Genomic DNA, 25,851 nt, shown 5'->3' on the forward strand with positions numbered 1-25,851 from the left:
AGCAAGAGCAGAAGATTAAAAACAGCATACTGTAAAAGCAGTTCCTGGCAGCAAAAAGATAAGGGCAGTAAGTCCCAGGCAAACGTCCCAGGAGAAAATGTTCCACAACTGGCCCTCAAACCTGCCTTGCCTTGGTCTGCAAAAGCAGCTCCTCCTTCAAAGGCGAACTTGACACCCAGGCTGACTGATGTGGAGGAGGTATTCCTGCATTGCAGGGGGTTGAACTAGATGACCCTTTGGGGTCCCTTCCAACGCTATTTGTTTTCTGATTCTATGATTCGCAGAAGAGGAAGCACTGGCATTTTGAACTGCACCTTAAAATAAGATGTCCATGTGTTCTGTTTTTTCAGAGGATAGTCCCAGAATCCTGGGAACTGCAGTTTTAGGGTGCCCGAAAGTATAGCTCTGGGAGGGGTAAACTACAACTCCCAGGATTCCTTGGGAGAAGCCAACAGCATGCTGAGGATGTCACCGTTTTTTCAGTACTGTACAGTAGTCTTTCCTAATGAGTCCAAGCCCACGTTCACACAATGCACTTAAAGTGTATGGTGCTCCGGCGGGGGGGGGGGGGAGAGAATCCTGGGAACTGTAGTTCACCCCACCGTTCTGAGCACCTTTAACGAACCACATTTCCCAGGAGTCTTTGGGGGGAGCCTAGTTCATTTCATTTATACTTTTTTGTAGCAGAAGCTGCAGTCGTGGTTTCCTTCCCAATCGTGTGCCTCCGCCTGGAGTTGCGCGTAAACGGCGTTTCTCCTATTGTTCGCTCGGAAAAGGCGAGGAGGGCAGACGCCGCAGCCCAGCCCAGCCCAGCTCGTGTGTTTCACCCCGATTAGCTCATCCGACCCTCCTCTCCGCCCCGTTTTGGGGATGGAGGCGTCACCTGAGCTGACGTAGCCAGGCTGGCTGACCCTATATAAGGCACCGCAGCGGCAGTTCCAGCCTTTAAATCCATATACGCCTCTGTGTTTTTTTGTGGACGTGGAGTGTGCTCCCAATATCTCCTTTTCAAATGGGCTCCGTCGCCTAGCGTTTACCCCCCTGAGCCAGGTCACTTGTGGTCTGAAGCCGCTGGGAGTTTGCTGAGCGCAGCGTTAAGTCTTAAAGGTAAAAACCATTTTCCCTCTCTCTTCCTTTCTTTCTCTGGCCGCCATGTAGCAATGCTCTTCTCGCTGGAAGATCTGTGAGCTTCCGCTGTTTTAATTTTTTTTAAAGCATATTCATCTTGGGGCATGAACGTTGCGCGTGATTGCGTGGATTTAAATTGCTTGCATGCTGTTTTTATTTATCCCCACCCCCGACAATTCAGTCTGCTGAAGCTTGGGGGGGTGGGCGGGAGACTTCAGAGGGAAGCTTCGCTGGCTTACCTTTGGGGTTTTTATAAATTTATTTTTATTTGAAAGCTAGTAACGCTCCTGCTTAAGGGCCATCTGATTTTAAATCCTCTGACAAGTGAAAGTTGGGGTAGGAGGGGGAAGCTAAGGTTTGTAATTTGGGTAAGCACGCTTGCTAGAGAGGCTCGCTTCGAAATACACAGCGACTCAGAAAATCCCAGTGAGGTCAATGCGACTTGCTCGCGTGCAAGCGGCGCTTAATTAGGTTTGCAACAGAAGCTCTTATTGGAGGCGGCGGCGAGACGTAGTTCCGAGCAGGACACAGCTGTAAAAGTGCTGGAGAAGTTGTGAAATTCGAAAACGCCGATCTGTGTTGGCTAAAGCCAGCGCCTCGGGTTATGGCGGCTTGCTCGCCTGCTGCGGGGGGGGGGGGGCGGAGGGGGAGACCTTTGCTCTATAGCTCCTGCCAACTTTTAAAATGTGTTGATGTACTGAAAAGTGGGAGGAATGTGCATATTTCGATCGTTCAAATCGCAGGATTGTTTTGGTAAACCGTAAGGGCGTGATTGTTTACTTCGTTGTTTACAAAAAGAGTGAACGTTCTACCCTCCTTTTGATGAACGTTCTCTCTTGATAAACGTTCCATTCCCGGGTCTCAACGTTCCATTCGGGTCTCCGCCCTTTCTCGCGGCCTGCCGACCACCGCCTTATCCAGAGGTGAGGGGGGGGGGCAGCGTTGACTGGAAACCTTTTCATTTTATTACCTGTAACCCACTTGCCACCACTCGGGCGGTAGTTTTCTTTTCTTTGCGTTTTCTCTTCCGCTGGTGGAACTTAATATTTATTCCTCCGCTCCTTTCCAATCCGCTGCCTTTCGCTGGCTGACCATATTGGCTGAGAGCAAACACTCGGGGCACCCACGCCAAAGTTCGGCTCATTGTTCGAGCTTTTGCATAATTTCTTTCTACATCTGCCCCGTTCCCCCAGCTTCCCCCTCCAACCCCCGAAGTGCTGTTTCAGCACGCAAAAGCGGCACGCGACCTGCTTGTGTCTTTCCGACTGCAAAGGCTGGGGGTTGAGGAAGGAGGTTTCTGTATGTGTAGGTTGCAGAGGCAGCAGCAAGCCAGTTTAGTCCGGATTTTGGCTGCATGGCTGTGGAAGACTTCCCCCACCCGCTAAACGCGCGCGCACACACGATATGAGAACATTCTGTAGAAAGGCACAAAGGGAGGGGGGGATCTGTCCACCCACACTCCTGAGACAATTGAATTTGGTGTTCAGGTCCCTCTCCCCCGCAACAAAAACTCAGTTACAGTGAGATGGGGGAAAGAGTTTAGCGTGTGATTGTGTCTCAGGTTCATTTTGTAGCCCAGAATCTATCTTTCCACTTGAAAGGAACTGGGAATGCGCGAGTCTATTTCGACAAAAGAGAAGGGGGGGGGGGAGAGAGAGAGAGTCTCTGTGTGTGTGTGTGTGTGTGTGAGAGAGAGAGAGAGAGAGAGAGAGAGAGAGAGAGAGAACTGGTATAAACCAGATCTCTGATTTCCTGTTGGTGGTTTTGACTCATTTAATGCCATGTGTCCTCTGCTCTTTACCAAAACAAAAGACTAATAATGTTCCATGTTAGTCTCTTGCTTTGAAGTCTCTTGGCTGGTTGATGGTGTGGTAACATGCAAAAAAAAACCTTTAAAAGTGGGGTGTGTGTGTGTGTGTTTTTTCAAAGTAAAGGAGATTTCTACTCTTGCAGAGAATGGCTTTTGTTGGTGCATGTAAGGGCTCGAGAAGTTTTGCTTATTCAAATCAAAGTTTGGGACCACAGAACTCAGTGGGGCTTCTTAATGGCGAAGGTCAAAGGGACAGACTTGACCCCTTGCCCAAACGGTGCACCCCCTTTTTAACTTTTTCAGTTTGTTGGTGTGTTCTACATATTTTTTTTTACTCTGCTTTCAAGTTTGACTGTTTACAAAACAATAGAAACCTCATATCTATTTAATTGATAAAATCCGCAATGCAGAGAAACATTGCTCTCTACAAGTGAGGGAATAATGCTGTTTTAGTCATAGGGAAAAAGTAAAGCCCTGCATTTGGAAGGGGGGGACTAAACGGGTACCAAAGCAACCCAAAATAAAAATTTTAATCTTACTATCTGCCTGTCCACAGGGAACATCTTAGTCTGTTTTGTGTGAGTCCTCCATGTAGAAAAAAACTTTGGCTAGGGCTGTTGAAAATTGTAGTCCAGGCTAACTGGACCAGTGGTCAGGGATGATGGGAGTTGTAGTCCCAAAACATCTGGAGGGCTGAGTTTGCCTATGCCTGTTGTAGTCCAACAAGGTTGGGAAAGGGGTTCTAATGAGTGAAATTATATAGAAACTAGTTGACCCTCCCACACGTTGCTGTGCTTGACTCAGGGTCCTTGTTTCCCAGGAAAGGGGGAGGATGTGTCCATTTTCCCTGGACTATGTGTTTTTTCCTCCCCCCCCCACCCGTGGTTGTGTCTCATCCCTGTGATTACTCCCATCCTGTAGTGACCCATGAGGTATCCCGTCCCCCCCACCCAGGGCTCCACTCGGGATAGTATTTAAAGGGCTGTAGAGTTGAGGCCTACTCTGTAAAGTGGAGCCAAGGCCTAGTCTGTGGGCTGTAAAGTAGAGCCAAGGCCTAGTGTGTAGGCTGTAAATTAGAGCTGAGGCCTAGTCTGTGGGCTGTAAAGTAGATGCGAGGCCTAGTCTGTCGGCCTTGGCTTGGGCTAGTATTTAAATGTGAGCCGAAGCCTCCGCCCTGTATCTCCATTATTTGGCCCCGGCCTGACTCTGGGTTGTCTGGTAATGGCCGCCTTGGTGGTTTCAGTTACTCAGTTGATGACATCATTATTTGGCGCTGCCCTCCAGAGCTTTTGCTGGTGACAGTGTGCGATCTGCCTTTCTATTGGATGCTGCTGGAGTCTTAAGAGTTTCTGCTGGTGATGTCTAATTTGCGTGCCACTTTTTTGTATTTAATCATTATTTTAGGTATGAAAGGTGTGCTTTTCTGGAAAAAAATTTATGCCAGATCCCTCCCTGATGGGCAAGGTACACTTTGTCCTAATTTGTTGCATTTCGGTTCAGCAGTTATGGAGGAAGGGTGTTACATCTGCACGCGCAGTGGGAACATTTATATATAGAGAGATATATTACATTCTAGCACTAGCACATTTTCTTTTGTCATATTTACATTATAGGCTTCCAGAAGAATAATGTCACATCAACACTAGAAAGCACATGGCTTCTCCCCAAAGATTGCTGGGAACTGTAGTTCTCCCCACAGAGCTACTGTACAATTTTCCGCACTCCCAGGATTCTTTGGGGGGAGCCATGTGGTTTAAATGTGTAGTGTGGCTGAGCCCCCACTTTCTTCACTAAATGCAAACTGGTACATCAAGAGGCGGCATGGGGTATTACTACAAAAACCCTACCATGACCACATCCTTGAGTTAGGTTCAGGGCCTGAGCTTGAACCCAAGCTTGAAATGTTGAAATGTTTTTTATTTGTACCAGATTTCACTTCAACGTCTCAATGTTTGAGAGAGAACTACGATGCAAGCCAGCCAAGATTACCAAACTGGAGTGCCGTTTTCTCTTTTGTTCACAGCAAGCTAATTTTTCTCCTGAGTTGCCCAATGCGTTTTGACCATTCCTGTTAGATAGTCCAGACCTGATGAAATACTGGTAGCTCCTGCCTCTTGTATTTAGCCAAATACTAAATAAAGACAAAAGTGTCAGATTAATTCTAAACCCAAAATATTGGTTGGCAGATTCAAATTGTCATGTAAAATTCATCCCTACTGCTTCTTGGTCTTGTTCCATCTTCCGCCATGTTATTTGCACTTTGTGGCTGATCTTTCCTTCTGCTTGCTTCTCGACGCAGGCAAGAAACGTGGACAAATTATTATTATTTATTGAATATGTATACTGCCATGTACCCGGGGGTCTCGGGGTGGTTCACAGAATAGAATCAAGATAGAAAACCACAAGATACCGAATAGCAATAAAACAACAGACCCAATAGAGGAGGGTTTGGTAACAGGCACAGATGCAGAACCAGGCCGAACTGACAACTGTTTCTTCCCTCACAGAAGCTGCATTACAGGCAACTTGCTTCTTCCCCCAGCAGTTGGCTGTTGTGAGCCTGCCTGCTTTGGGAGGCTTGGCTGTGCCAAGTGTTCTGGAGTTTTGCTTAGGTCTCTCCCACGTGCCATCTCCAACAATGCTTGCAGATTTGTGGTGGAATGTGCTGCCGCAGCATGAAACCTCTGGCAAGCACTCCTGAAAAGGCTGCTCAAAGAGGTTCTTGTGTAACAAACCAACTTCGAGAAAACTGCCACGCAGAACTGGAGGCAGGGACTTTCTCATGCACTATCTCTTCTCTCTCTCTCTCTCTCTCTCTGGTGGTTGCTCATAGTAGAGTAAGATTGTCTTCCATAAACACGGTTTTAACAATGAGTCCGTAAGTGACTGTGGAGGCCAATTCTGGATCCACACATCCTTCCACAGTGGGGACATTGGTTTCTGGGAGGGAGTTGACCACGGTGTGGGTTTGCCAAGCGTGCCTTCCTTTTAGCATGTTTCTTCCTTGCGTCCTGAGATCAAGTTTCTTCAAAGCCCATGACACCTTTGGTAAAGACTGTCCTCCAACTGGAGCGCTCGCAGGCCAGTGTTTCCCAGTTGTCAGTGTTTCTACTACATTTTTTTAGATTTGCCTTGAGACAGTCTTTAAGCCTCTTTTGTTGACCACCAGCATTACGCTTTCCATTTTTAAGTTCAGAATAGAGCAGTAGCTTTGGAAGACGATAATCAGGCATCCGCACAACATGACCAGTCCAACAAAGTTGATGTTGAAGAATCATTGCTTCAATACTGGTGATCTTTACTTCTTCCAGTACACTGGAATTAGTTCGCCTGTCTTCCCAAGTGATGTGTAAATTTTTTTGGAGACACCGTTGATGGAATCTTTCGAGGAGTTGGAGATGCCGTTTATAAGTGGTCCATGTTTCACAAGCATATAGTAAGCTTGGTAGTACAATACGTTTGTAAACAAGCATTTTGGTTTCCCTGCAAATGTCCCAGTCCTCAAACACTCTGCACTTCAATCGGGAGAAAGCCACACTCGCAGAGCTCGGGCGATGCTGGATTTCGGCAGCAGTGTTGACCCTTGTGGAAAGGTAACTGCCTATGTAGGAGAAGTGATCAATCACTCCCTGAGCAGCCTGAAACGAATATTGTCATGCCCTCCTCTGTGCCGTGTTTCTGATTCAGGTGCAAACTTAACCCACACTCCTCCAGCCACTTAGCAATGCTGGGATGTGAAATCTGTGAACGCTCCAGATTTTGTTGAGCGCCCACTCTCCCATCAGTCCAAGCCAGCGTGGTTAGGGATGATGGGAGTTGTAGTCTAGCTGCAAGCAGACAACCACAGGTGCTTGGTCCCCACCTGGCTCACATGGTTTGGGCAGACATCTTCTTTCATCTTGAGGAGAACTCACACAGGTGGTCTTTGCATGGTGTGTGTTTGTGTGGCTATAGCCACGGATGCCTTTTGAAAAGCATGGAAGTGAACCTTGCCCTTTAAAGCGGCCTGTACTGGCCTGGGACTGAGGGGACTTGTAACCCCAAAAACGCAGAGGGCACCAGGTTGGGTGGCATCTGTCTGTCTCGGGAGGCAACAGAGGAGTATGCCTTTGGGGTTGAGCGCAAGCTGTTGGACGGTTGCAGTGCCTGCTGTTGCTGTAGAGACTGATAGGGGAGAGACATGTTTTGTTGCAGCTGGGGCAGAGGAAGGCGTCCGGTTGTGCTGCTGCAGATGCACCGTGGCCTTTTTCTTCCCTGCGCTCTTCTTTCTGCACTAGGTTAGGGTCTTGCTTTATTATGGCTGCTTCCCGCACCCTGACAACAGGCTCTTGTTTTGTCTCCCAGGGTTTACAACTTGCACAAGAACGAAGACAAAGAAACATGGCAGCAATCCCGTCAAGCGGCTCGCTTGTGGCAACCCATGACTACTACCGAAGTAAGAACGGGGAAGGGGTGCGAGTTGCGCAAAGAAGGGTCCAGAGTGAATCTCCAGGACCTTTGGTTGTGGGGCTGGGAAATACTTGTGCTTCATGCCTCGTAAGAGTCAGTGCTGTAGGTCTAGATCAGGGTTTCCCAAACTCGAGTCTCCAGCTGTTATTTTTTTTGCTACAACTCACATCCCTAGCTAGCAGGACCAGTGGTCAGGGATGATGGGAATTGTAGTCCAAAAGCAGCCGGACTACTCAAATGCAAGGTTCAGCAAACCTTTTCAGCAGGGGGCCGCTCCACTGTCCCTCAGACCTTGTAGGGGGCCGGACTATATTTTTTTGTGTGGGGTGAATGAATTTCTGTGCCCCACAAATAGCTCAGAGATGCATTTTAAATAAAAGGACACATTCTACTCATGTAAAAACACAACACGCTGATTCCCGGACCGTCTGTGGGCTGGATTTAGAAGGTGATTGGGCCAGATCTGGCCCCCGGGCTTTAGTTTGCCCACCAATGCTGTAATGGTTGGAGTGTTGAACTATGACCAGGGAGACCAGAGTTCGAATCCCCACTCAGCCATGAAGCTCCCTAGCAGACCTTGGACTAGTCACTGCTACTTAGCCTAACCTACCTCACAGGGTCGTTGTGAGGATGAAATGAGGAGGAGAACCATGTATGCCAGCCACTTTGAGCTCCTTAGGTGAAAAAAGTGATATATAAATGTAATTGGTGGTGGTGGTGGTGGTAATAATAATAATAATAATAAAGGTGGGGAATGAAGTAAAATTAAAGAAGACTAAAAAGAGGGGGAAATAATATGCACAAATAACACTTAATGATAACAGTAAATCACCATCAGTTCTTGCTTTTTGTAAATGACCTTTTTATCATGTTGGAATAATAATAATAATAATAATAATAATAATAATAATAATAATAATAATAGACCCCTGTTGGTAGGCTATTTCATTGCAAGACCATGATGCTGGCTCCTGGGTCTTTCTTAATAGCCCCACAGCATGTTCGGAGCCCAGCACCCAGAAATGTATAGGGGGTAGCTAGAAAATACTTTTCTTGCATTCACTACAATCATGCACAGATTGTAGGAGGGGGCAGACGTTCCTATGGCTGGAGCAGGGAAAAATCAGTGGTGGCCAAACTTGGCCCTCCAGCTGTTTGGGGACTACAATTCCCATCATCCCTGACCATTGGTCCTGTTAGCTAGGGATGATGGGAGTTGTAGTCCCAAAACAGCTGGAGGGCCAAGTTTGGCCATCACTGGAATAAATGGAGGGAGAAGAAGACATCTGCTTGCTGGCTTCTCCAAACCTCTCTGGCTGTCTTTTATTATGCTCGGCATCCACCTAGCCAGGGGCCTCGAGCTCACGGGTGCCGCTTCTCAATCCCAATACCCTCCTGGCATTTTATTACCTTCAAGGGAACCTTCCTAAACGTTAGTGCAGAGGAAAGGCGCTGCATTGAAGCCGAGCCCCCATCAAAGGTCAGCTCCAACGGTTCTGCTAAACAAAGCCTGTGTTTGTTGGGGCAGAAGGCTGAATGTCTTCCTTTGTCTCTCTCTGGGCTCCGAGCCCAGCGTGCTCATCTAAAAGTGTAGCAGGGCTGGTGCTGCAGGAGAAACCAGTAAGGGAAAGTGGGCTCCTTGGAGAGGTGGGGTCCCGTCTCTGCTCCACTTCTGAGAACCGCAGTTCTTTAGCCAGCTAGCGTTTTGAGAGCAGCCGCTGTTTGGTTGTGCAAGCCAAATGCTCCGCAAGGCTCTGGACTTGCTATTTGTCGGCAGGAAGTGCTCCAAAAAGAGTTTCCCGTTGCTTTGACCATTGCTTCCAGTGGAAGTCCGCTCCATATTTTCAATGCAGATTAAAAGCTCACAGCTCCTCTCAAAGAATCCTGGGAGCTGCAGTTTAAACCTCGCAGAACTACAATTCCCAGCACCCTCATGAAGCAGCTGTGACGTGGATATTCACGCCGTGCAGGTTAGGAGGAGGACTGGGCAATATACCATCCCAAAACAAGTCCATATTGTGATATCTGTTTCGTAATTTTTGACCTGGCGATATATTGCAATGCGTGTGTCTGTGCTACGCAAAAATCGCAAGTGTGGGAAAAGCTGTGAAGCCAGACAATCCTTCTACAGTATGTAGCTCCGTCCTTATTTCGGACACCGTGGTATATTGGTATGTCACGAAGTTCAGTTGGCAATATATCACGATGTTGGAAACCCAGATATGGCCCGGCCCTAGTTGGAAGCATGGGGAGAGCTCCCCTGCGGTTTGCGTTATTCCTGCACTGCAGCAGGAACTGTGGTGCATGGTGATCTAATGGGGCAAAACATGTCTTGTCTTGCAGGGCGTCTGGGTTCCACTTCCAGCAACAGCTCCTGTGGAAGTGCAGAGTATGGGGAAGTCATCCCTCACCATCCAGGTCAGTATCTTTGCTTCTAACGGTGACACCTTTGCTGGGGACAGATTCGTTTTAGGATCCATATTTCGTTTCTCTGGAGTGCTGGCTCGGACCGCAATGCCTTGCTCTTTGGCCTCTGCTCTTGACAGGTGTGGGAGCAAAGGCAGTTTTAGGGCAGTGCCCTCAATTCCCCCGGGTGCCCAGGTACCACTTGCCCAGCTTTGGGGAAAGGGGGTGGCAAGGTCCTAGAGTCCTTCCCCCCTCCTTCCTAAAGCCGGGCAAGCACTTGCTGGGCTTTGGGGGGACGAAGGTGGGCTCTAGGACCTTGCCAGAGCCCCGTACCTCCTTCCCAGCTTTGGGAAGGACTGGAGAGGGCAGCAATTTTTGGTCTCGCGCAGCAGGGCATCGTATCATCAGGGTCTGCCTTTGGTGGGAGTCCTGTGGCCAGGGGTGATGGAAGTTTTAATTCAGCAACATCTGAATGCATGGCTTCCTCATCCTTGCAGTAAGTTCAGGGCTCTTGTTAAGAGGATACCTTAAGGACCGCCTGAGCTCTTGTATCTCAGATCAGTCTCTGAGATCATCCGAAGCCCAGCTGGCTTCCACTACAAGCCAGGCATTTTGTGTCTCTATTCCCATTCCTGTGGAACACTCTTCCAGCAGAGATTCATAAGGCATCCTTGCTTTTGCTCCTGCTGAAGACTTTTTCATGCCCGTGGGCAAATGCTGCCATTTAAAACCTTTTGAGTAGCCAGCAATTTTAACGATTGCTTTCTTTCTGGTTTTATATTTATGCTTTTATAAAATATTATTTTAACTTTTATTAAATTTGTATGCTGCCCTTTATCCAAAGATTACGGGGTGGTTCACAACATAAAAATACAAAATGAAAACACAAAATGCATAATAAAACAATCCAATAGCCACCCTCCTACAGACACATTTAAAAGACCATAGAATATTAACTGTGCCTAATGCCTGGTTGAAGAGAAACAGTTTTTGCCCGTTGCCTAAAGATATGTAACAAAGGCACCAGGCAAGCCTCCCTGGGGAGAGCGTTCCACAAAAGTGGAGCCACCACTGAAAAGGCCCTGTTCTCGTGTCGCCACCCTCTGGGCTTTTTGCGGAGGAGGCACACAGAGAAGGGCCTCAGGTGATGATCACGGGGTCCAGGTTTGTTCATATGGAGAGAGGCGGTCCTTGAGGTATTACAGTCCTGAGCTGTTTAAGACTTATCGGTCATAACCAGTACTTTGAGTTGGGCCCAGAAATTAATTGGCAGCCAGTGCAGTCAGGCCAGGATTGATGAAATGTGCTCAAACCGTCTTGTTTCGGTGAGCAATCTGCCTGCCAAATTCTCCACCAGCTGGAGTTTCTGAACATCAAAGAGGAGCCGCCCCCATTTTCTGACTGCAACACTTGTATCCATTCTCATAGGTCTCCCCAAGTCTGACCCTGGGCACTGGTGGGCCAGCTTCTTCTTTGGAAAGACGACCCACCCAGTCATGACAACTGTGTCGGAATCCCCAGAGAAGTAAGTGAACTGAAATTGGAAATGGAATGCCGTGTGTGTTTGGATCTGAAGTGGGAATCCTGGAAAATCTCGAGGCAGTTGTGTAACCGGGATAGGAGATCTGGGAAGTGATGTTTTCTCTGCCCCACCGCTCTTCACTGATTCTGTAACTACGGTAGCTCAATCCTTGGTCTTCCTGACTATATACTTCCTAAATGGGTAGATTAATGTTTGAGTTGACTTTGGAAAATATTTAAGTGTTGCATTGTATTTCCAACATTGGCATATGCTTCCATATGGGGATGGGTGGAGAGTGCAATGTAAAAGATTTGCATCTGTGTTAGAATCATAGAGTTGGCAGGGACCCCAGGGGTCATCTAGTCCAACCCCCTGCAATGCAGGAACCTCAACAAAAGCACTCATGAGAGATGACCATCCAAACTCTGCTTTTAATCCACACCTGCTTTTCTGCATCCAAATAGCTGGGCAAGAGGGAAGAATTGCGTGCAGCACAAGCTTCTAGTCCCCTGTGCAAGCCCATTTATTTATTTGTCTTATAAAAACTAATCCCCAAGCATAGTACTACAACAACAACAAAATGTGTAATACATACTAAAATTAAGCAAATGATAACAGTAATAAATCAAGCATAACAAAAGGCATACGCTCTTTGCACATTAAACTGACAGTAGCTAGTGGGGAGAGTTTATCCCTGGTCAGGCCAGCATAGGAATTTCTGGAGAGAGAGGATATTGGGTAAATTCAGATTTAGTGGGTTTGGGCTTCTGAGTAAGCACTGCTTAATTGGTAGAGAGTGAGACTCTTAATCTCAGGGTCGTGGGTTCGAGCCCCGCCTTGGACAAAGGATTCCTGCATTGTGGTCCCCTTCTGACTCTACAATTCTGTGATTCTCGAGTGACAGTGCTGCCGTTCTGACCCTTCAATCTCTCTCCCCTCCCTCCCCTTTGACCTTCCAGCTCAGGCACTTTCCAGGTGGCAAATGGCATGATCACATGTGGCCTGGCTCAGGACGTGATGAGGAAGCGCCACGCCAGCGAGCCCAGCAAACCGAACGCAGGCCCCACCGCATGAGGAGGCTGGATTCCCCCCTGGCCAGACGCTTCTGACTTGAACGCTAGGAGGCAGAGCCCATTTTCCATTCCCCTTCCCCGTAGAGTAGGGCAGGCTGCTTCGAGTACTCCTTAGACGTAGGTTTTTATAAAAGCAAGAAATGGCAACTAAAAAGGAAAAAAAAAGAGAAATCTTCTGTACCATCCTTTTCTACAACTTCCTTTCCTTTCTTTTTTTGGTGCTTCTTCTAACCCCTCCCTCCCCACCCAAGGAAGCCTTGTTAACACTTCATTCTTGTTTTGTACTCGTCTGATGGAAACTAATAAATCCTGAGCAGCCTTTTAAACCGCTTGCGTGTGGCTTTGTACTCTTATGAACAGGAGGCACAAGTTACTTGTTGCCCGAAGAGCTTTAATAATAATAAATAATTTATCTACTGTCCATCTTGACTGGGTTGCCCCAGTTGGGGGAATCTCCGTGCCACAGCCAGAAGCAGAGAAATGCTGCTGGCCGCTAGCTCCTTTCCCCAAGGGCGTATCCTCAGAGGTCCTGCGGGAGGAAAGAGCATCTCAGTTGCAGCCAACACAGCAGGGCAGGCTCAAGGGCTGCAGCCCTGAGCAAGTTGGGGGGAGCGCACAAGGGCCATCGGGACACTTGCACTGAGCAGCAGGAGCTGGAAGTGCCGCTTCAGTGCCTGCGGGTGGCCGTAGCTGCGCACTGCCAGCCATCGGGGGGGGGGGGGGACACTCTCCCATGCCGCTGCGGGAGAGCGATCCCCAGAGAGGCTTGGGAGGGAAGCTGCACGCTCGCCAGCCTTATGGTTGGCGGGTGTGCAGGGAAAAGGGAGGACGCCGGCAAAGCCGTGCAGCTCCTCCACTTGGTGGGGCACCCCTGAGAGGCCGGCACCCTGGCGCAACGTACCACTAAGCCCTATGGGAGAGATGGCTCCGGTGCTGATTCTGCATGTGTGTGTGAAGAAGAAAGCCGTGCAAAGGGAAGTCCCGACAAAGGACATACCTCTCTGTCCTCCTGCACCCTTAACTACTCTAGTTAACAGTCCTCCTCCTTTTGTGGGCCCCCCAAGGACAGCCTCCAGGGTCCTGTGAAGGATGGCCTTGAGCATATCGCCACTGAACTTTGGCCTCATGATGCTGCAGAGATGAAGGGGAGCGGGTTAGAGGCTGCCTCCTCCCAGTCTCCCTTGCCCCCTTTTCCCTCCTGCCTCCTCTTCCCCATCACCCGGAGCTCCCACTGGAGTTCTGCCCCCCACCCAACCCCCACAACCCTGTCCATCCCAAGGACCCCACTCACCTTAGCTGGAGGAGGGCCTCCAGGGTCGGGGGGCGATCCAAGGGCCCCAAGATGTCCTGGAAGAGAACAGGGGAGGGAAGTCAGCTCTTTCCGGGGCTTCCGGAGGACGGCTCCGACCCCCAAGGCCAGGCTTGGCTTTCCTGGGGAATGGCAACCCCATGCCCTAAGCCGGCAGGGTCCTCCTCTCCGGGGGATGCACAAGCCCTTCGCCAAAGCCCCTCCCTCCCTGTGGGGGTCCCTCACACCCCTCCTCACTCACCAGAATGGCAAGTCCTAGTAGACGGGTGGGACACTCCAGGCCTTGGGGGCCAATCCTGGCCTCCTTCCCCCAGAACGTGGCTCCCCAGGGAAGGTGCGGCTCCAGCTGACAACTGCCCTCCTGCCCAGGCCCCTGCCCTGCTTCCTCTATCGGACTCCACAAAACGGGTTGGCTGCTGGGGGAGGTGGGGTTTCCAGCCACTGGCCCAGATGGACCTTTGGGTCGGATCCAGCCATCTGGAAGGGCTGCAGTAGGAAAGGGGGCAGGGAAAGCCTCTGGCCTCGTCCTGGCCCCCAGGGACACACAGCGCATCATGTGCGTTAAAAGTCGCTGGGGGGATGGAAGCAACCAGAGAAATGAAGAGAAGAAGGCAAGGTACTTACTCTTGAGTTGGGGGAATCTCCGTGCCACAGCCAGCAGCAGAGAAATGCTGCTGACCGCTAGCTCCTGAGCTTTCCCACTTTCCCTAAGGGCGTGTCCTCGGAGGTCCTGCGGGAGGAAAGAGCATCTCAGTTGCGGCCAACGCAGCAGGGCAGGGCAGGCTCAAGTGCAAATATCCGCCCAGCACCCGCAAATTACCATGGATAGTGCTGGGGTGGCCGTAGCTACGAACTGCCAGCCATTGGGGGGGGGGAACTCTCTCCCATGCCGCTGCGGGAGAGCGATCCCCAGAGAGGCTTGGGAGGGAAGCTGCATGCTCGCCAGCCTTATGGTTGGCGGGGAGCAGCTGGTGGATGTGCAGGGAAAGGGGAGGATGCCGGCAAAGCCATGCAGTTCCTCCACTTGGTGGGGCGCCCCTGAGAGGCCCCTGAGACATCCCCAATATGTCCTGGATCCTTTTCCTTCCTACTGCAGCCCTTGCCCATCTGTCTCTTTGCATGTCAGAGCTCTGGTCAGACCTCACCTGGAGTATTGTGTCCAGTTCTGGGCACCACAGTTCAAGAAGGATACTGACAAGCTGGAACGTGTCCAGAAGAGGGCAACCAAAATGGTCAAAGGCCTGGAAACGATGCCTTATGAGGAACGGCTTGGGGAGCTGGGTATGTTTAGCCTGGAGAAGAGAAGGTTAAGGGGTGAGATGATAGCCATGTTCAAATATATAAAATGATGTCATATAGAGGAGGGAGAAAGGTTGTTTTCTGCTGCTCCAGAGAAGCGGACACGGAGCAATGGATTCAAACTACAAGAAAGAATATTCCACCTAAACATTAGGAAGAACTTCCTGACAGTAAGAGCTGTTCGACAGTGGAATTTGCTGCCAAGGAGTGTGGTGGAGTCTCCTTCTTTGGAGGTCTTTAAGCAGAGGCTTGACAGGCATATGTCAGGAATGCTTTGATGGTGTTTCCTGCTTGGCAGGGGGTTGGACTGGATGGCCCTTGTGGTCTCTTCCAACTCTATGATTCTATGTTTTGACTGGCTGCCCCCCATGCCCATTCCTGCCCTCCTCTGTCCCCAAAAGGAGGGCCACTGGTTCACCTGGCTCCACGGGCTGCTCCGGGTCTTGCTGGGGGGCTACCCTGTTGCAGCGTCTGAACAGGTGCCTTAAGCACCTGATCCTGGAAGAGATGAGCGGAGAGAGCGACTCAGAAGCCGGCTGGCCCCATTCGGGGGGGGGGGCGTTTATGTGTGAGGAGGGGCGTCTGGAGAAGACAGGGAACCACCGCCAAATCAGGGAACCACCGCCAAATCGGCAGGACGGAAATACGTAGGTTGAGCCTAATTGATCCTTGCCGGCCCATCGTGACCAATTCCTTCCGTCTCTCTGCAGTTCTGTGATCTGAAGGGGCAGCATCAGAGCCTGAAAAAGGCAGCCCAGAGCAGGAAGGGTTGGCAGAGAGAGAGTAAGGAGGCCCCAAGTGCTCTGGGTTCAAGAGCTACAGCCATGCCAGTACATGCTGTGGTGGGAAAGAACTCTGTGTTTTGGAATTAAACTCTATAGAGCAGGGGGTGGCCAACTCCGAAGAGACTGTGATCTACTCACAGAGTTAAAAACTGGCAGTGATCTAGTCAACTTTCAGGTCAAAGTTGTTGAGATTTTTTTAGGAAGAAGGAAGGCCCATTTTGGGGGGTTCAGGTCAGAATTGTTGAGCTTTTCTGAGACGGGAGGAAAGCCCTGTTTTTTTGGGGGGTGGGGTTGAAGAGCTAAAATGTTGAGCATTTTTTTAGGGGAGCCAAAGTTGTTGAGCTTCTTTGAGGGGAGCCAGTGATCTCCCAGTGATCTACTACAGACGTCCAGTGATCTACCGGTAGATCATGATCTACCTGTTGGACATGCCGGCTATAGAGGAAGCTGGGACAAGGGGAGAGAATTGCCCCCCCCCCCAACTGGAAATGGCAAAAGGAAAAAGTTCAATGCTAAAACTAACTAGCAAAGTGTGCATGCGCACGAAAGCTCATACCAAGAACCAACTTAGTTGGTCTCTAAGGTGCTACTGGGCAATTTTTTTATTTTAATATATTTCTATCTTCTTTTTTTTAACTCAATGGGCGTAAGGTGGAGGTCAAGGGAGGGACAGGGGCAAACCTGAGAGTCAGGTTTCCGCCAGAAAAAGCCTCCCAGTTTGTGACACACATGTGATGCATGTAGGACATTTTATGAAAAGGTGTTGTGGGTAAAATGGGCTTCTTCCATGTGGCAGTTGGAAGTCCTGTTGCAACAGTTCATTGAGTAGACACCAGGCCTCACCAGAGAGCCAAGACTCTGCAGGGGACCCCAGGACTCAAACCTCCCCCCCAGAAGATGAAGAGAAAGGAAGGAATGATACTTACAGCCGGCCCATTTCCTCCACGAAAAGTTCCCACCCTCCTCTCTAAACTAGTTAACTATCTAAAATGCCCACCCAAGCCTCAACTCTCACCCCAACCCCCAGCCCTAACCCTAACTACTCCTCTATAAACAAAATAAATATATACAAAATATATATTAAAAAATAGGCACAAATGTGCACTAAATAAAAACATAAAATAAATAATAAATAATATTAAAATAAAGAAGTAAAAAAAAGGAAATTGTTAAAATAAAAAAGTAAAACAATAAATCAAATCAACTGAATCAAATGAAAGTAATAAATCAAAATAAGAAACCGGAAAAATAACAACAAACCAAACTCCTCTCCTAATTGCCACCAACTGCCACCAACTGCCACTAACTCCTCTCTCTCTACTCGCCTCACTACTAACCCACAATGGCTACCTTGCAAGTGGGTGGCTTATAAAACAGAAGCAAGAGAGGTCACAAAGGAGGGTGGGTTCTGGTCACCGTGGCAACCCCCCTGGACCTGGGCCCACCTGCCCCCCCCCCGAGAGGGGAGGCTTCTCTCTCAGAACTCGGAGGCACCTGCTGTTCCGCCTGCAGCTAGACTGAGCCTGCATCTTCCTTTCACTACCTTCTTCCCAAAGGGAGACCATCCCTACATCCTTTCAGGCATGCTTGGACCATCTGCTTGGCATGCAGGTCTTCCGCCCTGCTGGGCCGCCTCTCCAGGGGGAGCTGGCAATGTCCCCCCCCCCCATCCGAACCCCTGGAGAGCTGCTGCCGGCGGTCAGTGCAGGTGATGCTGAGGTTGATGGGTCACAGGACTGACTCTGTCCACAGCAGCTTCCTAGAAATACTGGTACAGTGGAACCTCGGTTTATGAACACCTCGGTTTATGAATTTTCGGTTTATGAACGCCGCGGACCCATCTGGAACGGATTAATTCATTTTCCATTACTTTCAATGGGAAAGTTCGCTTCAGTTTATGAACGCTTCAGTTTATGAACAGACTTCCGGAACCAATTACACCCATGCTTCAGTTTATGAACGCTTCAGTTTAAGTACTCCGCGGACCCATCTGGAACGGATTAATCCACTTTCCATTACTTTCAATGGGAAAATTCGCTTCAGTTTATGAACGCTTCAGTTTAAGTACCCCGCGGACTGTCTGGAACAGATTAATCCACTTTCCATTACTTTCAGTGGGAAAGTTCGCTTCAGTTTATGAACGCTTCAGTTTATGAACAGACTTCCGGAACCAATTGTGTTCATAAACCGAGGTACCACTGTATTCCTCTGAAGTTCTTTAGCTGAAGAGGAGCAAGCTGATTTCTGCACCAGGCGGACCATCTATTCCTTTCGCTAAGAGACAATCTGGAAAAGTCCCTGTTTTATATACAACAATGCCAGTGCTGAATGTGAAAGGAAGCAGAATTCTTCCCTCTGCAAGAGAGAAAGCCATAGGCCAAGGGACCACCACCCCCTGTGGACTAGAACTAGATGACCCTCGGGGTCCCTTCCAGCTCTACCATTCTATGGTGTCAACTGCAGCAGACCCTCCAGATTTCCAAGGGGGCCGTTGGAGTATCTGAAGGCAGCAGAACCTTCTTCTGAGTTCCTGCAAAAGCCTTGGCTTGCCCATTCAGGCTGCAGCCCCTCTCCCGCCCCCGCCCCCCGGTATTCAGAGGTACAAACCCCCTGAATATGGAAGCTCTCCATTCATTTTGGTTTTTAAATTTATTTATATAAAAGGTGCTATAAGAATTCTAAGGTCTCAAATCTATAAAATACATGTTCATAAATGTACAGACTTTCAGAAGACATCTGAAGGGAGCCCTGTTTAGGGAAGCTTTTAATGTTTAATAGATTATTGTATTTTGATATTCTGTTGGAAGCCGCCCAGAGTGGCTGGGAAAACCCAGCCAGATGGGCGGGGTATATATAAATAAATAAGTAAATAAATAAACTACTATATTATTATTATTATTATTATTATTATTATTATTATTATTATTATTATTATTATTACAAGGCAAGCACACACAGTGGACCCTCGGGTTACGTTACCTTCGGAAATGTAATATTCGGGTTGTGAATACGGCAAACCCGGAAGTGAGCTCGCTGGTCGCGCATGCGCAGAAGCAGTCCTCCGGTTACGAAATTTTCAGGATACGGCGGGGCCTCCGGAATGGATCCTGTTCATCACCGGAGGTACAACTGTACAGGAGTCCATATAAACCACATGTCTGAAATAGTACAGGAGAACAATCCTGAAGCCATTCTGATTCTCCCAATGACCTCAAATATTCCTCTGCAGTAAGGGAGGCAATGTGTCCCATTTTAGATTGTTGTCAAATTATTTTCTGTTGTTTTTGTAATTGCCTTTTTTCAGTATGTTGTGCGCATTTGTTTTATTCATATTTGTTAATTTTATATACCTCCATTTGAATATCACAGGGCTGTTTGCAATATAAAAACACAAAAATATGTAACATTGCCTTGGTGCCAGGGCCGGCACACCCATGAGGCAAGGTGAGGTGACTGCCTCAGGTGGCAGAATCCACAAGGGCAGCAAATCTTGAAGTTGATCTTTTCCCCCGCCCTGTTCCTGATGTAGCCCTCAACCACCCCTTCTTCCCTGACCCGGGGGTATTTTGTGGTTCACCTCAGGTACCAAAATGTCTTGGGCCAGGCCTGTTTGGGGCACACGTAGAAGGCAATTCATACATTATTGTTATCGAATTGATCATAACGACATTGAAGACTGCACTTGTAGAATAATAATATTTCTCTGCGGTTTGATTTGGGGCTTGGATGTTTGTACTGGTAACTAGAAATGCTCCTTCAATGTGCCCCGTCCTGTGTGCATGAGCTTTTTACCCTTCACATGGTTAACTCTCGGTACGGATGGGCCGTGGGGAGATTTCACATCTTGGAAGTTGCATCAGAACAGGAAGTGACTCTCCATTGTCACTGGAGGACGACCAAAAATAACATCCATTCACTGGGCTGTAATAAGCTTCAGATGTCACTGCAACTGGGTTGTTTTTAAAAATATATATATTCCAAGCAGAAGTTTAAAAATGGCATCCTTAGTCATTTCTGAGCCAAGCAAAACTCTTGGCAGTCAAAGCAGCAACGAGTCCAGGCAGGTGGCTCGAATCATAAATAGTGATTTAGAGCGGAGAGTGTGAGTCGGGTTTTTCCTACAATCCCACATACCGGTTTTTCCTACAATCCCACATACCGGTAGGAATCGCTTCCCATTATATTTTTCAGTGTACAGTACACCGAAGATGTTTAAAAGCACGCTGTAAGTGAGTGTTGAAGGATACTTGGGGTGACTCCAGTTCCAGCTAAGGACTCCAGTTCCGATGGAGATTTGCTTACTTTACGCCTGGCTCCATTCATCTGTTAACTGGAGAGTAGTTAAGGGTGCTGGAAATTATAGCACCGGGGACGACAACGACTGCAGTTCCCTGGTTTTTCTGCGGGAAGCCATGTGTTTTAAATGTATGGAATGGGTGTGACCTAGCTTGGTGTCAAGACTAAAACAAGGGTTGTAAATATAAACTGCATACAGTTGAAATTTTATATTTCAGAAATCTTTTTTGTTTGTTTTGTTTATAGAAAAGTTTGAATAGTTTTTAAATGTCCCTTTATTGTCACTAAAATCAAACCAGAATTTGAATGTATTTCTTCTCCAAAGTAAAGTCGTCTTCTTCTTCTTTTTCTTTGGCGTTCACTCATAGCCAAGTAAGATTGTCTTCCATAAACATGGTTTTAACAATGAGTCCGTAAGTGACTGTAGAGGCCAATTCTGGATCCACATGTCTTTCCACAGTGGAGATGTACGTTTCTGGGCAGGAGTTGATCATGATGAGGGTTTGCCAAGCGTGCCTTCCTCTTAGCACCTTTCGTCCTGAGTTTGAGTGCCTTCAAAGCCCATGACACCTTTGGTAAAGGCTGTTCTCCAACTGGAGCGCTTGCAGGCCAGTGTTTCCCAGTTGTCGGTGTTTATACTACTTTTTTTTTTAAGATTTGCCTTGAGTCAGTCTTTAAACCTCTTTTGTTGACCACCAGCATTACACTTTCCAAGTTCGGAATAGAGTAGTAGCGGAACTAGGATCAGCCAGAAGACCTCTGGAAAGAAGCCACAATCAGGGCCGTCTTACACATAGAGACTAGTAGCGTGGGGCGCCGGGGCACCAAGTTCTGGAGGGTGCCAGGGAAGAGGAAGAGGCCGGACGCGGCACCTCCTGGCATCAGCTTGCTGCCCTCGTCCACCTCTGCCATGCCGCGCCGAAGCAGTGCCGTGCATTATGATACCCGCAGGATGTTTGTATCCTGCAACCTTGGTTTAAACCCTTAACACATTTTTGTAACCTCGCTCACTGATCTTCAGGACAACAGCAGTTCTGATAGGGATGGGCAGGTAAACAGCGCTTGATAAGCCCCAAGGGAATGTTCCACAAGCCCACGAGCACATAGGCAGGTCCACCTTGAAAAGCAAGGGAGATGAGCATCAATAAATGAGCCACGACTGGGCCAAGGAAGATAGTAAGACCTATCCGTAGAGTTTAGGGCTATGTTCCATGGACAAAATTGTGTGTGTGGCGGCAGATTTCTCCATGCTCAGATCCCAGGCTGAATTCCATCATCACATAATAGTTAAAACACATGGCTTTCCCCCAAAGAACCCTGGGAACTGTAGTTTGTTGCAGGAGCTTGGAATTGGAGCTTAGTTGGGTGCGCAAACTACAGTTCTCAAGATTCTTTGGGGGAGGCTATGACTGGCAAATTGATGGGGTTTTCTACCTTGCAAGGAACATAGAATTGCAGAGTTGGAAGGGGTACCAGTGGTCATCTAGCCCAACCCCCTGCAATGCAGGAATCATAGCTAAGGAGCTTGTTTTGTGTGAGGGACGTTGGATCAGGTCAGCCTGCAGGCTAATGTGGTACAGTCCAGACCTCAGTGAATACTAGTTTGCAACTCTGACAGAGATATGCCCTGGTACATTTCTTAACTACTGTGAAGGAACATCTCCACCCCCATCGTTCAGCTCGGACACTGAGGCCTTGCTCGAGGGCCTTCTGGCAGTTCCCTTGCTGCAAGAAGTGAGGTTACAGGGAACCAGGCAGAGGGCCTTCTCGGTGGTGGCATCCTCCCTGTGGAACGCCCTCCCATCAGATGTCAAGGAAATAAACAACTGTCTGATTTTTAGAAGACATCTGAAGGCAGCCCTGTTTTGGGAAGTTTTTAATGTTTGATGTTTATCCTGTGTTTGGTGTTTCAATTCGTTGGAAACTGCTCAGCATGGTTGGGGAAACCCAGGACTCAACTACATTAGTAAAGGAAAAGCGTTTTAAATGCGTTATAACACCAGGGACTCAACAATACAGCTGCAAATAAAATATTTTAAGAGTGTTTTTAAGTGCAATATACAATGGGGCACTAGATGGCGATGGTGAGAGTAATGAAAAATTAAATGTATTTTTTAAAATGCTTTTTAAAAAAAAGCATTTTCAGAATGTTTTTATATGTGTGTAGATTCCACACTGATGGCTTTGTGGAGTTCCGACTTTTGGCAACGTGATTTCTTATAATGAGGTTTACAACATGTTTTCCTGAAACTTTTTTAAAAATGTGTTTAGATCCAGCCACAGTCAAATGGGTGGAGTACAAATTATAATACTGTATTTTTATTTTTATTAATCTTAGGCAGCCACCACTTGGCAATGGAGGGTGTCTCCAGTTCTAGGAATGAGTAGAACTACAATCTGAAATGTCTTTACCTAATCATAGTGGGTTAAGCATAAAATGGAGCTGATACATCAACAGCTTCGGTGTTTGTTTTTAAAGAACAAAGCACTCCAAACTATTATTTACCAAAGCTGTAACTCCCATCAGCAGTTTCCAAGGTGGTATGTTTGATGTGTTGCATAATTGAATTTTACCCAAGCTGACATGGCTCCACACACACACACCCCGTCTACTTAGACATCTCCGAACTGTTTTAGCAAACAGGTTGCTCAAAGGGGGAACCATCTCCTGGTAGCTGCATAGCATTGGTCTTGTTTTAGCTGCAGGCCATTGGTGTGTCGCTATTTTGTGCGAGGAATTCAAGCGGGTACCAGGAAATTTTGGTTGCCATAGCTGACGTGGGTTAAAGCACTCTGTCGCCCTGCAGAACAAATCCACTTTTTTAAAAAATGACAACATTCTTCCTGGGCCAACAGGAACCATTGAATCCCTTCTGAAGTGGTACCAGCCCAGACACAATGACAGTGAGACCTGGGTGCGAGTGTGCTACCTTTAACCAGTTGCATGCTGGTTAAGATGTACTGAACGTTCTTTATTGTCTGTTTTCCCAACAACGAGCAGGGAACTCTGTGGTTCTTCTCTCTCCTGGCCTGAACCTAAACTGAAGCTATTTTTAGTACTAATGTTTTCGCAAGCAGCGTCAGGAGCCAAGAACAAGGAAACGCAGAGTTCATAAAAACAAGTGGGAGGGAAGAGGAATCTGGTTTTCGTCGCTGTCTGCCCAGACCAAGAAGTTGCTCCTGCCAAATCCATACTTTCCACCACATCTGAGGTTATGAATATGCCACAGTGGGGGGAAGCTGCACCGGATGAATATCTGCCCGGCTACCATGCCACTGTTAAAAGGCACAGGGAAGGAAAGGAGGAGTTAACTGACATGGCAGACCACAAAATAAGGGCAATAACAGGAATTTTTAGGGGGAAAGCTTTCAAGAACATCAATCTCCTTTAACAACAACAACAACATTAAAAAGCTAGTTACTGGTAGGTAGCTGTGTTGGTCTGAGTCGAAACAAAATAAAAAAATTCCTTCAGTAGCACCTTAAAGACCAACTAAGTTTTTATTTTGGTATGAGCTTTGTGCATGCCCACGAAAGCTCATACCAAAATAAAAACTTAGTTGGTCTTTAAGGTGCTACTGAAGGAATTTTTTTATTAAAAAGCTAGATTTGTGATGCAGTTTGAAAAACCGGAAAAAACCGGAAACTTTCCAAAATATGGTTGCCAACTGTCCAGTAAGTAGGCCTGGTGTGTGCCTGTGCCTCTAACTCCTTGAACTATTGTTCTGGCTGACAGTGATGGAGACTGTAGCCCAAAACATCTGGAGGGCATCAAGCTGGCGTTTAAAACCTGTTGGCAGGCACCCAGCGTGCCACTTCAGTCATTTTCAGAGACTTCCATGCCATCGATGCAAAACATTATCAGTAACTAAGATCTAGGACCAGAGCAACCCTGCCCATTGCTGCCCAAATCCCCGAGGAAACTTGAGCGAATCATCAACCTTTTAAGGTTACAGGTAGGTAGCCGTGTTGGTCTGGATCGAAGTAAAATAAAAAAATTCCTTCAGTAGCACCTTAAAGACCAACTAAGTTTTTATTTTGGTATGAGCTTTCGTGTGCATGCACACTTCTTCAGATACAGTGAAATGGAAGTTTCCAGGCACTTATGTAGAGAAGGGGTGGGGAGGGGTGGGGATGGGGAGGGGGGATCACTCAGAAGGGTGGTGGAAATGGGTGATTGACTGACTGATAGCTGTTGATGACCGCAAACGACTGCAAATGGTTTTGCATGAAAAAGCAAGGATTGAGATGGCTGAAGATCGCTTATCATGTATAATGAGATAAGAACCCGATATCTCTGTTCAAACCAGGTCCCTCCATGGTTTTGAGCTTGGTGATAAGTTGCAATTCAGCAACTTCTCTTTCCAGTCTATTTCTGAAATTCTTTTGTAGTAAGACAGCTACTTTGAGATCTTGTATAGAATGTCCTGGGAGATTGAAGTGTTCTCCTACTGGTTTTTCTGTCTTCTGGTTCCTGATGTCAGATTTATGTCCATTTATCCTTTGGCGTAGGGTTTGGCCTGTTTGTCCAATATAGAGAGCTGAAGGGCACTGTTGGCATTTGATGGCATACACAATGTTAGAGGATGAGCAATTAAATTAAATCTAACATATGAACTGTATACGTTCCACATACTGGACTAGATCTTTACGATAGGAAATAACCAGTAACATTTTCAGAGTTATTATCATTCAGCCTGTTGCGCTTTGTGTATTGTGACAACTGTATTTGCATAGCAAGGTATTGAACTTGTTTTGATTTTGATTTAGCTGAGATTCCTGCATCGCAGGGGGTTGGACTAGAGGACCCTTGGGGGTCCCTTCCAATTCTTACGATTCTTCGAACAAGTTTTGGGCACTGATAAGTGATAGAGTTTCAGGCTGTGGCTCATTCACCTTGGTTGCTAAGGCAGCAGGCGAGGCTGCCATAGCGATTGTTATGAAAACTGTCCCTCCGCATGAGCCTCCGAGGAAAGCGTTGCCTGAAATGAACTTTTGGCTTGGCTGAGAGACAATGCAATTACGCAAGCTGAAAAATGCCCTTAAAACGCCTCTTAAAAATGGATCTCCCGTTCCCCCCCCTTTTTTGCCCCTCAGCACTTAATTGCAAAGCAAAGCAGATCCCAAAAAGATTGTTGCTTCTGGATAAGCTTGTGCCACATTAAATTATTGTTGCTATTATTATTATTATTATTATTATTATTATTAAAACTCCTGTTCATTCTTTTGTAAAGCGCTTTGAGGGTGTGGTTTTTTTTTTAACACAATCAAGTGGTGCATACAAATTTTAGGAAATAAATAAATTTACAGTATTACTGCATTTTAAAATAAACATTATTGAAAACAAAATTCTCTAACTCAGGGGTCCCCAGACTTACCGGCGCGGCGGGCCGGAGGGTAGGGGAGTGCGCGCGCAGCGGGCCAGAGGGCGGGGGAGTGCGCGCCCGTGCGCATGCGCACACGCACACGGGCGGGAAAAAAATCACCGAAAATTGCTTGTGCGCATGCGTATGGGCCTCCCCCGACCCGGAAGTGCACCAGAAATGACCTCTTCCGGGTCGGGAGAGGCCCATACGCATGCGCACAAAGGATTTTCGGCAATTTTTTGCCGATTTTTTAGATTGTCGCTGCGCCGCGCGCCGTGAGAGTGGGCGGCGGCAGCGGGCGGCGGGGGGCGTCGCGGGCCGGATTGGAAGGCCGATTGGGCCGCATCCGGCCCGGGGGACGTAGTTTGGGGACCCCTGCTCTAACTGATCACCCATCCCAACACTGGA

At 47.8% G+C, this 25,851-nt stretch overlaps 2 protein-coding genes across 2 annotated transcripts in view; one reads left to right on the top strand and one right to left on the bottom strand.

Moving 5' to 3' along the window:
• Positions 1 to 933: 933 nt before the first annotated feature.
• On the top strand, positions 934 to 12,714 carry PPDPF (pancreatic progenitor cell differentiation and proliferation factor). Its single transcript, XM_035123388.2, has 5 exons — positions 934 to 1,107; positions 7,283 to 7,373; positions 9,731 to 9,805; positions 11,222 to 11,318; positions 12,275 to 12,714. The coding sequence occupies exons 2-5, from the start codon at positions 7,319 to 7,321 to the stop codon at positions 12,387 to 12,389; spliced, it is 342 nt and encodes a 113-aa protein (XP_034979279.1). The 5' UTR covers positions 934 to 1,107; positions 7,283 to 7,318; the 3' UTR covers positions 12,390 to 12,714.
• Positions 12,715 to 13,696: 982 nt separating this feature from the next.
• PTK6 (protein tyrosine kinase 6) overlaps positions 13,697 to 25,851 on the bottom strand; it is a 37,517-nt gene continuing 25,362 nt past the window's right edge. The window contains exons 9-11 of the transcript XR_009557963.1: positions 18,761 to 18,939; positions 14,322 to 14,427; positions 13,697 to 13,735 (exon numbers count right to left, since the gene is read on the bottom strand). The gene's annotated coding sequence lies outside the window, so the exon portion shown is untranslated. The remainder of the gene's footprint in view (positions 13,736 to 14,321; positions 14,428 to 18,760; positions 18,940 to 25,851) is intronic.

The sequence above is a fragment of the Zootoca vivipara genome, chromosome 7, assembly GCF_963506605.1.
Source record: "Zootoca vivipara chromosome 7, rZooViv1.1, whole genome shotgun sequence".
Classification (NCBI taxonomy): domain Eukaryota; kingdom Metazoa; phylum Chordata; class Lepidosauria; order Squamata; family Lacertidae; genus Zootoca; species Zootoca vivipara.